Here is a 17,990-nt window from a genome sequence, read left to right as displayed (position 1 = left end):
CTGCACTTTGAGACCAACCTTTGGCGCCGGGTTAGCCTCCAGGTAGCCGTTGCCAAGGAAACCGTTGGGCGTCCGGAGAACAAGAGCACGCGCGCCGGCTATTCAGCGCTACCTCCTTTTAGCGTTAGCAATTGGTGGAGCTCGGGCCAATCGTAGTGGCCGGAGGGGCGGGGGCGGGCAGGGTCCCGGGAAAGGCGTTCTCGCGGCCTCGCTCCCCCACTTCCGGGTCGCGGTGCTTGCAGGGAGCGCTCCGCGGGTAGCGTCGTTTCCGTTGCCGGCTGTTTGCAGTTGGGGAAACCGAGGCAGCTCCAGCTTTCCCCCTAGTTCTTCCGCTCCTGTGAGGTGGCTGCTGTTTCTTTTCCTCTCGCCCCGTGCTGCTTCGGTGCGGCTGCGCTGAGGGCGCGCGGGCTAGTTGAGACCCTCGGTGTCCTAACGAAAACCGTGGGGCGTCCAGGCCGGCGGGGCTTTGTGCGAGCCGTACCTTCCCACTCGCGGCCAGCGCGCGACCTGGGCTCGGCCAGGCTCCGGAAGGGGGGGCTCCGCGCAGCCACTCCCCGAGGTCTGGGGAGCTCAGGCGCTTCGAAGCTTGTGTTCCCTGCGCTTGGCAGTTCTTGTTTCTTTTGTCCTATTGAGCGCGGACTAGATAGAGTCATTTTAGAGTAACAGTTCAGCCGATCTCTGATGATGGGCGCTGCTTCTGCACTGGCCTGCGGGGATTTCAAATTTGACAGCCCCCTCAGGCAGTAGTCTAGAGATGATGTATCTAGGGAATGTTGAAGACAGGAAGGAGATAAGCGTTTTTATTTTAAAGTAACTCCTCACTTGTATTCCCCCCACCCCCGCTTCATTTAGAAGCTCAAGATTTTTCTAATGGCATAAAGATTCATTTCTGTTGAGGGTGTAGTTTGTTATTTTTCTTAGTGTTTCTGCCCTTCTCCTGTTGAATGGAAAATCAACAATTATTCGCCAGGGTGCGATCTACTTTGTGTTCAACTTATATACTTCAATTTGTAAGCCATATGTAGTGGGTTTTTTTTTTTTTTTTGTTTTTTTGGTTTTTTTTGCTGGAATCTCCTTGACTGTGGGACAGATGTAACTGGAATTATACATAGGGGTTAAAAGAACTCTTCCTTTTACAAACGATTCTGATATAAGGCATATTTGATATAATTGTTGCTAAGTTGGGCCCCTTTTGTTCTTGAACTGTTGAGCCCCATTTTCAAAGATGAGAACATAGGGAACTGAGAACTTGAATCTAAGTAAGTAGTTTGATTTTTACAGTTAATTCCTAAAAAGTGATAAATTGGCCATTTGACCATCCGTCATTTAATTGATCTAAATGGTATTTATTACTTCTGTCTTTGTTTTCTTACATGCCTAAATAACTGCTACAAAGTAGACCCAGTGGAAAAGCATGATAGGTATAACTTGGGATTTGATGAGTTGGATAAACTGTAATTTTTTTTTTTCCATTTTAAAATCTAATTCAAGGTCATTAAATCTGTCATATTTCCTTCTCCAGGAAAAAAAATGTTTATTTCTTTGTGGGAGTTCTTCTATGGGCACTTTTTTCGATTTTGGATGAAATGGCTCTTACGGCAGATGACCGGAAAGTGTGAATTGCAGCGAATTTTTGATACCTATGTAGGTGCACAAAGGACACACAGGATAGGTAATGTTATTTGAAAAAGGGTGATTAAGTAACTCTGAGTGAATATTTTGTCTCAGTATTCATAGTGGCAGTTGCACTCATTATGTATCCTGATCAAGAAACTTAGTTTTTAATCTTTGAAATCTAGCTTTGAATGATATCTGCTCTAAAACTATATTATGATTTTATAGGAAAAGAAACATTATTATTTAATTCCACATCTGTGCAAAGAATGATCTTGGCTCATGAAATTCATCAGTTATACCTTAGATTATAGTTGCAACCTATTTTCCGGAGAAAAATTTCTGTATTTCTATGCCCTTTGAAATTTTTACTTAACTGGTGGGGAAGACTGGGTGTCTGAATCTGGATCCACTTTTATATTCATCATCTTTCATCAGTCTTTTAGTGTCTTATGTAATTCATGAAAGAACAGTAACAGGTATCTAGTGATCCCTGGTAGAGATTACTGCACTCAAAGTCTGCACTGTCCAGTGTTGTAGCCAGCAGCCACGTGTGGTTATTGAGCACTTAAAATGTGATTAGTCTGAATTAAGATGTGCAGAAATATATAATATACACTGGGTTTCAAAGACTTTACATGAAAAAGGAATGTAGAAAAACCTCATTAATATATGTTGAAATGATAATGTTTTGGATATATTGGGTTAAAATATATAAAATTGTGTGTGTTTTATTCTAATGTGGCTACTAGAAAATTTTTAAAGTACACATGTGGCTCACATTTTGCCTTGCATTATATTTCTGTTGAACAGTGGTGCTCTGTTACCTTCTAAAATTCATCAGCTTTCAGTGCTTAATTGAAATTATTGCTTTAAATTAGAACACAGAGGAGTGAGAAATTTGGTTGAGGTCATCACTCTTTGACCAGAGTAAGGGAGATCAGGAATTGGTTACAGTTCATGTTCACTGTGTTAAAGGGAAAATCATGACTTAACCAAATCCTCCTTTGTGTTGAACAGCGTGCTTCAAGGAAGAAATTCACCCCTGTGAGATCTGGGGGGTGGGTGTTGGTATCCAAGGCAACTTGGGAAGAATGAGAGATATAAGGAGGGAGTGAGTAAGCCTCAGGGCAGCTGGATGATTGAAGTTTAATTACTTCCCTAGTTTTTTCACAATTTTGTGGCTGACTTCAATTACTGCCTGCTCTTTTGATTTGCCCTTTTGGCTGCTCTATGAAGAACAAAGTACTTCTTGATGAGAAATCTTAACAGTAGTGGTTTATGTTCTGTAGTATGGGGGAAGAACATGTTAAGGCATTAATTTGTAGCAAAACTATTTGTCTTGAATTTTTCAAATTGCTGAGAATAAAGAGACTGTTAGTACATGTACCAGAAAAAAAATGTTAAATAGTCTAGTAAAAATGTTCTGGTCATTCTTAAAATAAAAGACAAGAATGGAAAAGCTATTTTTTTATTTGTCTGTTAGAAGATAGTTAGCCAAATAATCTCTTATTTTTGCCCCTTCGTTGTTGTGTGATTCACTTGCTAGTTCCTCAAATCTAAATGCCTACTCCGTAAGGCTAACAAATGAAAAAAAAATGTAGTAGAGAGCACTTTCCTTATATGGTATTTAGATGAGTTCCTGGGACCCAAGCTATTGTGAGGCAGCCATGAATGAATTGCAGTGGTTAGTAGACACTTGGCAGTTTGCATAGAAACAGATGACCCTGGGGAAATTAGGACAGTCCCACCTCTTTGGCTCTGGTGTGTTGTGTTGGGTTGAGAGTCTTGGAATCATATCTAGTTATCTATAAGGATAATTTTTTAAAATTTTTCCTGTGTTATTCATGTGGAAATTACATCTTCTAAACTATTAACTTATTGCTGCCTTGATATTTATACTATTTTTTATAAAGTGATTCACAAACAGCATTTAAGTGGTAACATTCTTTTTTTTTTTTCTTTATTTCAGAAAATTCCTTGACCTACTCCAAGAATAAGGTAGGATTATCTCAAGCTGGTAATTTTAGAAAACTTTTTCTTTAAAATAATACCTCAGTTTTTGAATTAATTATTTTTTTATGTTCTACAAGTCTTTGCTGTAAAGAGTATTGCATGAAATTTCCCACTTTTTTTTTTTTTAATTTTTTTTTTTTTCAACGTTTATTTATTTTTGCGACAGAGAGAGACAGAGCATGAATGGGGGAGGGGCAGAGAGAGAGGGAGACACAGAATCGGAAACAGGCTCCAGGCTCTGAGCCATCAGCCCAGAGCCCGACGCGGGGCTCGAACTCACGGACCGCGAGATCGTGACCTGGCTGAAGTCGGATGCTTAACCGACTGCGCCACCCAGGCGCCCCTAAATTTCCCACTTTTTTAAAAGTAATGTCTCACAGTTGTGAGATCGAGCCCCCTGTGGGGCTCCTCGTTGACCTGGACCCTATTTAAGATTCTCTCTCTCCCTCTCCCTCTGCCCCTCCCTTGCTCTCATACTCTCTCTTTCTTTCAAAAAGAGAGGTAATATTTTATTTTTGAAACATTTTCTTTATGTTAGTGTGCTACTTGTGCACAAAGAAGGTATTTGAATAATTTGTCTTTATCTGAGGTTTTGCTTGTTTATTTTGCCTCAAAACTTGATAGCCTTTGAAAAAGCAAGTTCTCAAGAGAGAAACCTCATAAACTGTGTTTTTGGGATAGATTCTTACGTGAGAGATAAAGCAAACGATTTTGGATAGTTATAAAAAACTGTATCATGTGTCTTTTGATCTAAAATAAGTCATACCTCATGCTATTCATTAGTTAGCTTCTGCTGTGTAACAAACTTATAAAATCTCAGGGGCATATATAATAATACATTGTTTATTTCTTGTTCATGGTCTGTGGGCCAACTGGAGAGGCTCTTCAAGTTGGTCCCAAGTTCAGATCTGTTACAATTGTGTCATTAGGAAACCCAGGTTGAAAATGCAGTAGATACCTGGAGAATGTTCTTCTTGCAGTAGGTCATTATTTGTCCAACCACACAGACATATCTGTCATGTCTATTAACATCTCATTTGCCAAAGTAAGTTACATAGCCAAACCCAAATCAAGGAGTAGAGAAATACACTATGCTCGCTATAAAGCCATGGTAAGCATGTGAGTATATAATTTAATTATAGGGGAGTGAAAAATTGGGACCAGTAATTCAATCTACTGCATGCTGTTCTCTTCTATAGTAGTTCACAGTTTTTTCTATATATATGTATATGTATTACTCGGTGTGACAAAGGTAGAGTATGGGTCATTTAGATCATTGTTTGAAATCCCGTAGGAGATCACAGCCAGCATTAACAACAAAAGGAATAGAATAGAATAGAATTAGAAAACATTGGTCATAATAAGGTTAAATACTGTTTTATGAAATTTTAATATTCATTATCTGTGTGTGTGCATCTGTTTATATTTTAGATATCCCTGGGTATGTTTGTACTTGGTCATGATGTACAATGTGGATAAAAAAGAGTCAAAAACTGTCGACTTACAACATGTTGTCTAGTGATATTGATATGAGTTACTAATTCATGCCAGAGAGTAAATGGACATTGTTGAATATTGCAAGCATATCAGTTATGTTCGGGAAAGTGACCTATAAAATAAGTGTTTTACTGATTAGTTACCATCTTTTTCTATTAATGGTCAAGATAAGAAAAGCTCGTGTACATGAATATATATTGGGGAACAAGAGTCTGGAGTCCTACTCTTTTATTCCAAATCCTAGAGAGATTAATATTCTTCATCTTTTTTAATGAGAATGTAAGGATCTAAAAAGTTAATAAGTTGTTGGTTCTAAAAATTTATTTTTACCTTATACACCCATATGGTTCCTTCCATTAATTGAAACTTAGGATACAATTTCACAAAGTAACTATCAAAAATTGTGGAAGAACCTCAAGAGGAATTCTGAAACTAGTTGCTCAGTGTCACCGTGTGTAACTATTGTTACTATAACTGTAACAACAGTTTTGGTCACAGATTTTACTAATGGGATTTTATGTGTAGTGAAATTATGCCAAATTTATGTGGGACCATACATAAGATTTTACTTTTTAAGAACTCTAGTGCCTTGGCCGAATCTTTGACCAAAGATTTGAGCAGTGCCATATATTCAACATTCCACCAGGGTCTTTGCAATATACAAAAGAAATAAAAACCAGTGTTGAATATACTTATGAATAGGCAGTTTGTGAAAGTATAGATAAATAGAGACTGAAGTGTTTGGGAACTTTAAGGTAGGGGTAATGAGTTAAAGAGCAGTACAATGTTTATTATTTTTTTATCTGATATACTGACTCTGAAAAGTCCTTTTGAAAAATAAACATTTGTATTGTTACAGTTTTATTATTAAAAAGTATAGATTGCTAATAGTGTTATGTAGGGCATACTAAAAAAAAGGATGGGTGGTGAACAAATGTAGTTACTGAATTATATATCACAGAAGCTTTGTTTTCTTGAAGTTTGAAATCTAAAATAAACTTGTCAATAAACAAATGGAGGAAGCCTCATCAATTTAAACATACCATTTCTGGGGCGCCTGGGTGGCGCAGTCGGTTAAGCGTCCGACTTCAGCCAGGTCACGATCTCACAGTCCGTGAGTTCGAGCCCCGCGTCGGGCTCTGGGCTGATGGCTCGGGGCCTGGAGCCTGCTTCCGATTCTGTGTCTCCTTCTCTCTCTGCCCCTCCCCCGTTCATGCTCTGTCTCTCTGTCTCAAAAATAAATAAAAACGTTAAAAAAATTAAAAAAAAATAAATAAACATACCATTTCTGGTATGTATTGCATCTCACATATTTCCAATTACTTTGTAGAGTAAAATCAAATTCTGATTTTGTGATATTTCTACTAACCTGATCTACTTTTTTATGTACATGAGAAAAGTCTGGGTTCAAATCCTGATTTTACACTTGCTAGTTGTTTGACTTTTGTGTAAGTTACTTATTTTCTCATTGTAAAAGGAGGTGTGAATGCCCAAGTGATTGTTTTAGGTTAGGAGATATTAATATGAAAGCAGTCTAAGAGAATGCTTAGTACACGATAAGTATCCAACAAATAGTAATTATTGGTAATATTAATGGGATTAAACCAATATACACTACAAGATTTTGAGAACTTTAAAATATTCATGAAAGCTTCTTAGGTATTTAAATTCTCAACATTACTGATGATTGCTGTGGATAAAAGTGATTTTAATCTAAGGCCAGTTTCCTAAAGCAGTGATAGAATGGTCCTGTTGGGTTGTGAACTATTTCATAGTGGAAATTCTTTTCTTGACTGTTAAAAATTGAGTCTCATTTGCTGGTATTTTAGGCTAAGGACTACTTATTAATTATATATTAAGATTTATTAAACTTTGGGATTTATAAATGAAAATGGAAACTTTATTAGAATTTGAGGAATCTAATTCAGTATTCTGCTAGGAAGCATGGCTGCTGTGGAATGTATGGTAATGACAAAACTTCACTGTACTAATGCATATACAAGTATTTGAAATATTTGAAATTTAGGAAAAGAACACTTTGTCAATCTAATAGTGTTTTTAACTGACTGCGTTTGTTTCAATTGCAGCCGCTGTCTTAGCTTTTAAATAATAATAATAACATTCTAGCTGTGGAATAATAAATTAGTTTTATGGCATCAGTTTAGTCGCCTGTGGGTCATTGTTATAGTGATGTGTATTTGCATATTTTTTGGTCTCTAATTTTGCAAAAGCTAGACTTTAAGTACCCAACCTTTAAGTATATAACCACATAGGCATGGTGTTTCAAAAACGAAATGTTCACACACTGTGTATACAAACACAAATGTATGTATAATCTCCCCAAATTTGCTTGCATAGTGAAACTTACTGTTGATATTTGCTGCCTATGAATATGTGTTAATCATGTAATTTGTAATCTATCAAGGCAGGTATAATAAAAAAGACTATATTACTTTAATGTTCATTTAATGTTTTATAATAAAATCATATGTATAAGCATATATATCTTTTCTTACAAAATATATAAGTGATTCATATTTGTTGTTCTTATACTGTCACCCGCTTTTTCTTTAGTAAAAAGTAAATGATATTGGGAAAATAGTCTTTGGGTGCTTACATGGTTTGAGGTTAAAAAAAATTTTAGAATTGCTGACCTCAGAAATTCTCTGAGTACTATATATTCCAGTATGGAATATACCTTCAAAATGGTGGGGTACATAAGAACTAGAAAACATTGTAATGTTTTATATTTATGCTCCATCCAGGCTGCTATTTTGTTTTTGATGGGGAAGCAGACCTACCAAAAAGGTAGAGAATAAGCCAGGGATTGACAGATGGATAAAAAAGTAAGACCCAATTAACTGAATATTGTTTCAAGAAATATACTCTAAACATAAAGACACAAATAGAAAACAAAAGGATACACCATGCAAACAATAAGCATAAAAAAGCTGTTGTGTCTTTGTTTCAGAAAATATAAACTTGGAATATTACCAGTGACTAAATACTTTTTTGTATTGATAAAAGGGTTAATTTATCAAGAAATACAACATATTAAGTGTATGCACTTATTAACAAAGCTGCCAAATACTTGAAGAAAAATTGACTCAAAGGGAGAAGTAGATGAATCAACAATTGTAGCTGGAAATACCTCTTAATACTTGATGGTACAAAAAGACAAAAAAAAATCAGAAGGGATATTTACCATTTGAACAATACTTTTAATCATCTTGATCTAAATGACATTTATAGTCAACAAATGCAAATGCAAAATGCACATTCTCAAGTACACATGGAATATTTATATAGACACATCAATATGTGAGTCTTTAAGTCTCAATAAGTTTCAAAGGTTTGAACTTATACAGAGTATGTTTTCTGTCTCCCATAGTACTAACTTAGAAGTAAGAAAAGTATGACATCTAGAAAATTCCCAAGTATCTGGAAGATAACCCATGAAGTAGAAAAGAACTCACAAGTGAAATTAAAAAAAAAGAAACAAAACTGAACTCAGTGATAATGAAAACACAACATATCAAAATGTAGAGTGCACCTAAACAGCTTTTAAAGGCCTTAAATCAATGATCTATGCTTATGCCTTAAACCAGAAGAGAGCAAATTAAACCCAAAGTAAGGAAAAGAAAGGATATAATTAAAAGATAAAAAATTAATAAAATGGTAAACAGACAAAAGGAGGAAATAACACTCAAAAACTGATTCTTTGAAAAGATTTGATTCTTAGTAATATTAATAATCCTCTAGGAACATTGATCAAGAAAGAGAGGAAACCCAAATTACCAATATCAGGAATGATAGAGGAGACATCAAACTACAGTCATTAAAAGTATAAGGGGATGCTATGAATTTATCCCAATAAATTCTGTAGCTTAGATGAAAGGGACAAAGTCCTTGAAAAACACAATTTATCAAAACTAACACAAAAAGAAATTTAAAAATATAAATAGCCATATACTTAACAAATGGAATTTATAATCTAAAAGTATTGCACTAAAAACTCTCCTTCACTAGTGAACTCTTATTAAACATTTAAGAAGAAATAATACCACTATTACATAAACTCCTAGAAAATCAAGTAGGAAGAAACATATTTTGTGAAGCCAGTATGACCCTGATACTAAAACCAGACAAGGACAGTATACTAAATAAAAATTACAAATCAATATCCTTCATGAATACAGATGTAGAAATTCTTCAATAGCAAATTCATCCTGGTAATGCATAAAAAGGATATTACATCATGATTGAGTTTTCAAAATCCATGAATATAATTCACCACATTAACAAAATAAATGAGAAAAATAAGATCATTTCAATAGATACTAAACTATTTTGACAGAACTCAATACCCATTTTTGATTAGAAAGCTAAACTAACTAGGAATAGGAGATTCTTCATCCTAATAAACGCCATCTGTGAAAAACATGCAACTAACATGATACATAGTACTGGAATATTGAATGCTCCCACATCAAATGGGGAAAAAGCCCAGGATAGTTACTCTCTGATTTTATTCAGTATTGTGGAGGAGGTCCTAGGTAGTCCAGTAAGGAAAAGAAATCTAAAACATATGATTAAAGAGAAAGAAAGAAAACTGTCATTATTAACAGGTGGAAGAGTTTGTGAGTGCAAAGAACCCTAAGAAATCTACAAAAACTACTAGCATTATTAATAAATGAATTTAGCAATGTCTCAGGACACTGTGTTTCTATAAGTTAGCAACAAACTTTTGGAAAACAAAACAATACCACTTATAGTAGCATTTAGAAACAAAGTACTCAATGATAAATTTAATGAAAACTACACAAGACTGCACTAAAACTCGTTTTCCTAAGACGTTAAAAGCACAAAGATTACTCTAATCATCAATTGGAAAACTCAATATTGTTAAGATGTTAATTCCCAAATTGACCTGTGGATTCAGTGCAATTCCAGTCAAAATCCCAACAAGCTATTTTTGAAGAAAGTGACAACTCATTCTAAAGTTTATACAGCAATGTAAAGTTCCTAGTACACCCCAAGTAATCTAAAAAAACAAAGTTAGAGGACTTAAGCTACCTGAATGGAAAACTTTCTAGGCAAATAGATCAATATAACAGATGAGAAACCAGAAATAGACCACATGTAATTTTTTCTTAGAGGGAAAGAGTATGTGTATGTGCACATGCATAGGAGCAGGGGAAGGACAGAGGGAGAGGGAGAGGCAGAGAGAATCCCAAGCAGGCTCCATGCCCAGTGTGGAGCCTGTCACCAGGCTCTGTCTCCCAATGGTGAGATCATGACCTCAGACCAAATCAAGAGTTGGATGCTTAACCAGCAAACACCCAAGTGCCCCATAGACCACATGTCATTTTTAACAAGGACTCCAGAGCAATTCAGTGAGAACAGGAAAGTGCAACAAATAGTGCTAGAACAATTGGATATCCAAATTGAGGAAAGTCGGGACTCAACTCCTATTTCCTACATGTGAAAATTAATTTGATACGTGCTTTACACCTGTGTTTAAAATTTTAAAGCTTCTCAAAATATTGGAGAATATCTACCACCATGGGTTAAGCAAAGATTTCTGTTAGAGAAGATAGAGTGCTACCATTTAAGAAAAAGTTGAAAAATTAGGCTTTATCAAAATAAAAACTGCTTATCAAAGACATCTTTTAAAAATGAATTGACAGGGGCGCCTGGGTGGCGCAGTCGGTTAAGCGTCTGACTTCAGCCAGGTCACAATCTCACGGTCCGTGAGTTCGAGCCCCGCATCAGGCTCTGGGCTGATGGCTCGGAGCCTGGAGCCTGTTTCCGATTCTGTGTCTCCCTCTCTCTCTGCCCCTCCCCCGTTCATGCTGTGTCTCTCTCAGTCCCAAAAATAAAGAAACGTTGAAAAAAAAATTAAAAAAAAAAATAAAAATAAAAATGAATTGGCAAAAAAAAAAAAATTGGTAGGCAAGCAGCATACTGAGAAGATATTTGGTTAGCACATATATTTGGTTAGAGACTTGTATCTAGTAAAGTACTTTGAGATCTCTAATAAAAAGACAACACAATTTTAAAAAGGGAAAAGCCTTGAATAGTCACTTCACAAAGGAAAGAGATGCATATGCGTGTATACACACATATACATGTATATAAATATATATATATACATACATACATATACATGACATGGAACATATATTCATATATATGTACCTATAAAAGTATATATAAATAAAAATGGCCAAAAAGCACTTCTAAAAGTTCTCTACATTATTAGCAGGGAAATGCAAATTAAAAGCACAATAAGGGGACGCTACATGCACACTAGGATAGGATGATGAAATTTCCTAAATGAAATGGGCTGACAGCACCAAATGTTGGTGAGCACCTATGGGAGTATAAAATGCTACCTTTACTATGGAAAATGGTTTTGGCAGTTTCTTCAAAGTTAAACATATCCTGTGTCTTAGCAATTCCACTCTTAGGTGTGTAAGAGAAATGAAAACCTGTATTTACAAAAAGATAATAAAGGATCTTTATGGCGACTTTATTGATAATCATCTAAAACTGGAAACCGTGCAAATACCCATCACAAGAATGAATAAGCAAATTAAGATGTATTCATAAAATAGAATATTACTTGACAGTTAAACAAATTACTGTTAAAAGCAAGAATGTGAATGAATCCTAGGAACATTGAAAGAAGCCAGACACAAAAGAGTACCTACTTTCTGATTTGATTTATGTGTACACTACAAAGTTATGATGATAGAAATCAGGGTAGTGGTTGCTTCTTAAAAGAACAGTTGATTGAGAAAGGGGCACGAGGGAATTTTCTGGGGTTATGGAAATGTTCTACATCTTGATAGGAATGTGTAATACTTGGTTAATGTGCATTTGTCAAAATTGATCAAATTGAGTAACATCTGTTCCTTTCACTGGATCTGTAATATACCTCAATTTTTTTTTAAAAACTCAGTCTTGCAGGAAAAAGTATTTGCTAAGAGACTAGACATTGTTTCTAATATGAACTCTAAGTTTATGTAGGGCTTTAGCAAGTTCAGTCACTCATTCATTCATAATGTAAGAGTAAATAAGAGAGACAAAGCCCGTTGGCAAATATATAAAATAAAAGTAAACAAATATGGTGTAGTCAGTGCTCTGTCACTGAGGTATGAGCATAAAAGGAAGTAGCTAACTCCAGGGCCAAGGAAGTCTTCACAAAAGGAGGTGATATTTGATTAGGTTTGTCTTGTTTTAGGAGGCAAAAGGCTTCTATCCATGGTAAAGGTAGCCCTTTCATTAGTCCTGAGTTTTAAGCTTAAGTTTTAAGTTTTAAGATATTTCCTGTAGTCATATTACCTCAGCATTTGACCAACTAGACCTTGTTGACCATATGTGTATCTTTACAGTCAGTCTTTGATCATTTTCCTTCTCATTTTTTAATTTACTTTGGGGAGTCTTCTTTTTCTTCCCTTTTCTTGCTTTTAAATAGTAGTATGCATTGCTGTACTTATCTTTTACTGAAACAGTTGCCTTCCCACAGGTTTTTATCTGTTAAATATCTCCATTTAACAATTACTTGTCACTTATCTTTTACATGCAGGATATGAAAAGATGAACTAGATACAATCTCTGTCCTCAAAGAATTTTCTACTTAATATATAAAAATAACTATAATATAGGAAGTAGAATATATCATAGAAAGGTTATAGATAAATTATTATGGGGATTCAAAGAGAGGAGAGGTTAATTCCACTGGAATAGGATCAGTGAAGGCTTCTTTGACCTGGTATGTGAGCTAACTTAAAAATGGGAAGTATTGATATATTATTGATTGGGAAAGAGCATTCCAGAAGAAAGGCCCAGGATATGCAGAGGTGTAACTCCAGGTATGATGAGAATATTTTGCCTGGAGTTACAAGGGATACCAGAGAGGATTTTGATGGTAGTTTACAGAGGGATAAGAGTTAAAGAAACTTTTTAAGGGTAAGAAAGACCTGAACTTGTTTGATTGTTGAAAGAAGGACCCAGTGGACATTTATAGGACATATTATGTAAGAAATCTGCTTTATATGCATAGAAAAAGACTAAGTATATGTTACCATGGGCTATGTCTGGGGGGTCAGTAATTGCAAGAATATTTGAGTTCTTTCTGCTCTTCTGCATTCAAGTTTTTTAACTTTTTTTTTTTAATATTTATTTATTTTTGAGAGAGAGTCAGAGAACGAGTAGGGGAGGAGCAGAGAGAGGGAGACAGAATCCAAAGCAGGCTCCAGACTCTTAGCTGTCAGCACAGAGCCCACTGTGGGGCTCGAACTCACAAGCTGTGAGATCATGACCTGAGCCGAAGTCAGAAGCTTAACCGACTGATCCACCAGATGCCCCCAATTTTTTTTAACTTCTGCATTAAAATTTTTGTATACATGTTTTTGTTATGTAATTAAAAAAAAATTATATATCTGCTTCATGCACCCACTGTGGTGGTAGCTCATTTGCTAAGAACTTAACCAGTTGAGAACCTATTGATTCCAGTTGAAGAAGCCTTTATCTGATACATCATGCTGCTTCTCTTTTATATTTGTTTGTATGTATGTATGTATGTATGTATGTATGTATGTATTGTATGATTTTAGCCCTAGTGAAGCAAATTGGGTTTATTTTGCATTTTAATATATGCATTGTAAAGACTAAATGCCCCCAAAACTTACTGTTGTGTTTCAACTATAAGGGATTTTCCTCATTCAGCTTTCTTTCACATAAACAGGTTTTGCAGAAAGCAACACTTGTTGTTCAGAGTGAAGTAGACAAATGTGTAGAAGATATAATGAAGGAAAAGAATATTAACCCTGAGAAGGATGCCAGGTATGCTGTCTTTACAGTATTCTCTTTTATTTTACACGTGTATGGTGAGGTGTGGAGATCACATGCACAGTTATAAAATACTGGAGCTGAAGGATTTGTAGAGCTCATCCATTTCAACCATTTCACTTCACTAGATGAGGAATTGAGGAGATGCTTTCTAAATAGACATATGAACGACAAGCTACGGAAGACATTACTGTGATAAGAAGATGTGATTTTTAAAAATAATAATTTTATCGTTTTCAGTTTTAAAATCTGCATGAAGGCATGCTTACTGCAGATATCCGGTTATAAACAGCTCTATTTGGATGTAGAGAGTGTGAGGAAAAGGCCATATGATTCTGATAACCTCCAACATGAAAAGCTGCTTCTCAAGGTAAAATTTTGTTTTTGGTATTTGGAGTTATTGGACACTGGAAAAATAAATTGGGCTTGAGCTAGTTAGGTCTGTGTGCAAATTCTAGAGGCTTATACAGTCATCCAATTTCTTTGCCCCTTTTGTTGGCAAAAGATTTTGAGTTAACTATTTTTATAATATTCTGATAAGCCTCTTTAAAATATATTCACATAAATTTTAATGTTTTTAATTCTGAAATAAAAGATAAACTTATTAAGGGAGATATCTTTTTAACTGATAAGTATGAGTCCATAAGCTTCAGATATTCCCTCTACTTTTTGTATAAATCGCTCATTTAAGTTAGGCATTTTTTTTTTTAGCTTACTTTCTTTTTTTTTTTTTTTAATTTTTTTTCAACGTTTTTATTTATTTTTGGGACAGAGAGAGACAGAGTATGAACGGGCGAGGGGCAGAGAGAGAGGGAGACACAGAATCGGAAACAGGCTCCAGGCTCTGAGTGGTCAGCACAGAGCCCGACGTGGGGCTCGAACTCATGGACCGCGAGATCATGACCTGGCTGAAGTCGGACGCTTAACCGACTGTGCCACCCAGACGCCCCTTTAGCTTACTTTCAAATTGTGAACATAGATGTCCCATTTCATATTATTATGTCAATATTTTAGGACTTATGGAATGTGAATTGCCAAATAATGCCACCACAGATTTAAAAGTTAATAAAGTAATAAAATTTACTTTGAATTTTCCTATTTCTTATTTCTAAAGTATAAATACGTGAGGCTGGTGAGAGGCCAAAATTAGAGATTAGTATACCCGGAATAAGCTTTCCAGATCATCTGGTCTAGCATCTTCATTTTAGGTTTAGGAATGAGGATTCTAAGGCCCAAAGAAGATAAAGTAATTTGCTTTAGGGCCAATTTTATTTTTAATGGTTAAAGTCAAAGAAAATAGCACATTGTACTTGGAGTTAGGAGTTTGTTATACATAAAAATGCTGTAGAAAGAGGCATTAGTAGTATCTAAGTAACAGTAAGAGACAAGTTAAAAAAAAAAAAAACAACCCTGTTTTTCAAAAAGAGTATAAATACATACTTCACTTAATTTTAAAATTAAAAATAAAACTTGATTTTGTCAAATGAGGATGATGAAAATACGTATCTCAAAGGGCTGTTAGTGTAGACTGAATTTGTATATTTAAAGTTATAGAAAAAAAATTAAAAAAACACAAAGTTTTAGAATTGTGCTGGGCACTCACTGTGGCTTGCCCTCTGTTTATATCCTCATTGTTAATCATTATTCCCTTAACTTCTGACTCTTTTTACATAATACCTTCCCTTTAGAAGGGGTAAGATGTAAATCCAGGCATTTTAGTCAAGGGAATTTTTATCTTAGTGATTCATCACGAAACCCAGTTTTAAAGGTAGAAAGCCAGTTGCTGGCAGTGAACCACCCAGCCATTGCACAGACTCAGCAGTCTCTGTGGGTAAAGTAGGTACGTGTTTCTGTAAGTGTAGTTTAAGGCCCACCTTCACTAGAGTTAACCAGTGTCTTAATATTTAGAATTGAAGGTTCTACTTTTGCCCTATGAAATCAGAATCACCAGAGATGGAACCCAGCAGTTTGATATTTGTGCATTTTATTTTACTTTATTTTATTTTTAATTTTTTTAAGTTTATTCATTTTGAGAGGGACAGAGAGAGTAAGTGGGGGAGGGGCAGAAAGAGAGGGAGAGAGAGAATCCTAAGCAGGCTCTGCACTGTCAGCACAGAGCCTGATGTGGGGCTCAAACTCACGAAATGGGAGACCATGACCTGAGCCGAAACCAAGAGTTGGACACTTAACCAACTGAGCCACCCATCATCAAACCCCTTGCCAAACTCATGGAGAGATGCCAGTATGTTAGTAAAAAGAGAAGAGACCAGGTAAAATCTAATGTAATGCCTGGATTCACTTCGGGGCCAGAGTCTTGACCCTGTCTTAAAGTCACAAGTCTTCACATTTTATTCTAGGTGACAGGATACTCCTTTCATTAGGAGTCCTTTACTCAACAATGCCTGAAATGGTAGTGAAATGGAAAAAAATGCAGGTATTTCTGTTCTGCAAATATTCACAAACTTTTTAATAATTTTTATAAGTCTGTTTTCTTTGATGACTTTTGTGGTATTGAATTTAGAAAAGGATTAAATTTTTTCAACTTTATTTTGCTTTGGTTAGTTTGTTGCTAATATTTGATTTCTGTTCTTAAATCCTCAGTCTTAAGGAACATATTTACTTGAAACCAAACCATATTATATTTTTCTTTTAAAATTATGAAAATTTATAAAATAATGATCATATGGATTGAAATACTAGCAGTCTTACTTCTTCATGATTCCCTCCCTGTCTCCCTTCTGATTAGGGACTAATCACTCACCATTAGAGTGGAGCCTACTTAAGTATTTAGTGTTTGAGGCAAGGACCAAGTACCTAACAGTGTTTTTCTTAAGGAGGCAGTTTACCAATGCTGGTATATATGTATTACTTAGTAAATAAAGATACTTCACTGTTTTAGATATCTGTATACTTGACACTTTTTCAAAGTCTACTGTTCATTATATCAGTCTTTTAAGGTAAGTATGCTGCATTTTTTGGGATAATTGTAATGTTCTCTTAAGTATAGTTTTTGTTGAACCTATAATTTGTCTACAAAAGCTATTTAACATTGAAAGCATTTGACTTAACTCATATTAGCTATGAGAAGAAAAATGTCTTGGTAAATTAAGAACATCACTATTATTTGTAATATGGAAGCATGTTTGTACAGCTTTGGAATCTTCTAATGCCCACGAAAAAGTTGAAGGCTAGAATCTCCAAGCAGTGGGCTGACATTGGTTTCCAGGGTGATGATCCCAAAACAGACTTCAGAGGCATGGGCATACTTGGATTAATCAATCTCGTGTAAGTGAAAATAAACTTTTTTTGCTTCTCTAAGTGAAATTACATGGAACCTCCAATCTTATTTAACTCTAATAATTGATCTAGTTGTTTCACACTTTCTCTGAATTTGAATAGCTACACTGCTAGAAGTATTTACTGATGTGCTGGCAACAATATGAAAACATGGGAAAGATTTTCTGTGTGTATGATTTCTTTGCTTACTAATATCTTTCTTCTTCCTTTCTCTCCCTGGCCTCCTTTCTGATACCTCTTAAGTAATTATATACACTCTTTTCTTACTCTTTTTATCTTCTTGCCTCTTCTCTCTTGATTCTCTAATTCCATTTTGGGAAATACAACTCGATAAGATACAAATAAAGTGTCTTCACACTTATTCTTCACCATCTGTAACAAGTGATCCAAAGCCCTGACTTTTCAGAGCCTATATGAACTCTCTCTTTTTGTTTTTTTCTCCTTTAATACTTACACTTGGGCACATACATGAAATTCCAAAATATGTGATTAAAGTCAGAATTGATGGCAAAACTATTCTAGAAAATAAACTGAAAGATTAATATGGATGTGGATATGCAAATTAAAAGATTCTAGCGTTTGGGTCTCTCCTCGAATTGTGTTTTATAGACTATAAAGTGCCTAGAATGGGAAATGTAACCAGTAGCAAAGTTTGGATGGTTGTCACTGTGAAAAAATTATTCCTAAAACTGTGCTCGATTGTTAAT

General features: G+C 35.3%; 1 protein-coding gene across 2 annotated transcripts in view; it reads left to right on the top strand.

Moving 5' to 3' along the window:
• The first annotated feature begins 222 nt into the window (after window positions 1-222).
• ELMOD2 (ELMO domain containing 2) overlaps window positions 223-17,990 on the top strand; it is a 32,376-nt gene continuing 14,608 nt past the window's right edge. The window contains exons 1-6 of one of the 2 annotated variants that reach the window (XM_040473391.1): window positions 223-343; window positions 1,525-1,672; window positions 3,587-3,615; window positions 13,883-13,980; window positions 14,227-14,356; window positions 17,138-17,271. In XM_040473391.1, the coding sequence (XP_040329325.1) occupies window positions 1,531-1,672; window positions 3,587-3,615; window positions 13,883-13,980; window positions 14,227-14,356; window positions 17,138-17,271 (533 nt within the window). In that variant the 5' untranslated portion in view covers window positions 223-343; window positions 1,525-1,530. Of the gene's footprint in view, window positions 344-1,524; window positions 1,673-3,586; window positions 3,616-7,892; window positions 7,974-13,882; window positions 13,981-14,226; window positions 14,357-17,137; window positions 17,272-17,990 lie in introns of those variants that run through there. The other variant, XM_040473398.1, reaches the window with a different exon arrangement.

This window comes from Herpailurus yagouaroundi, unplaced genomic scaffold (genome assembly GCF_014898765.1).
Source record: "Herpailurus yagouaroundi ecotype Mexico unplaced genomic scaffold, PumYag 28, whole genome shotgun sequence".
NCBI classification, from domain to species: domain Eukaryota; kingdom Metazoa; phylum Chordata; class Mammalia; order Carnivora; family Felidae; genus Herpailurus; species Herpailurus yagouaroundi.
The sequence above is the reverse complement of the archived record's forward strand: the minus strand, read 5'-3'. Positions and strand labels throughout refer to the sequence as shown.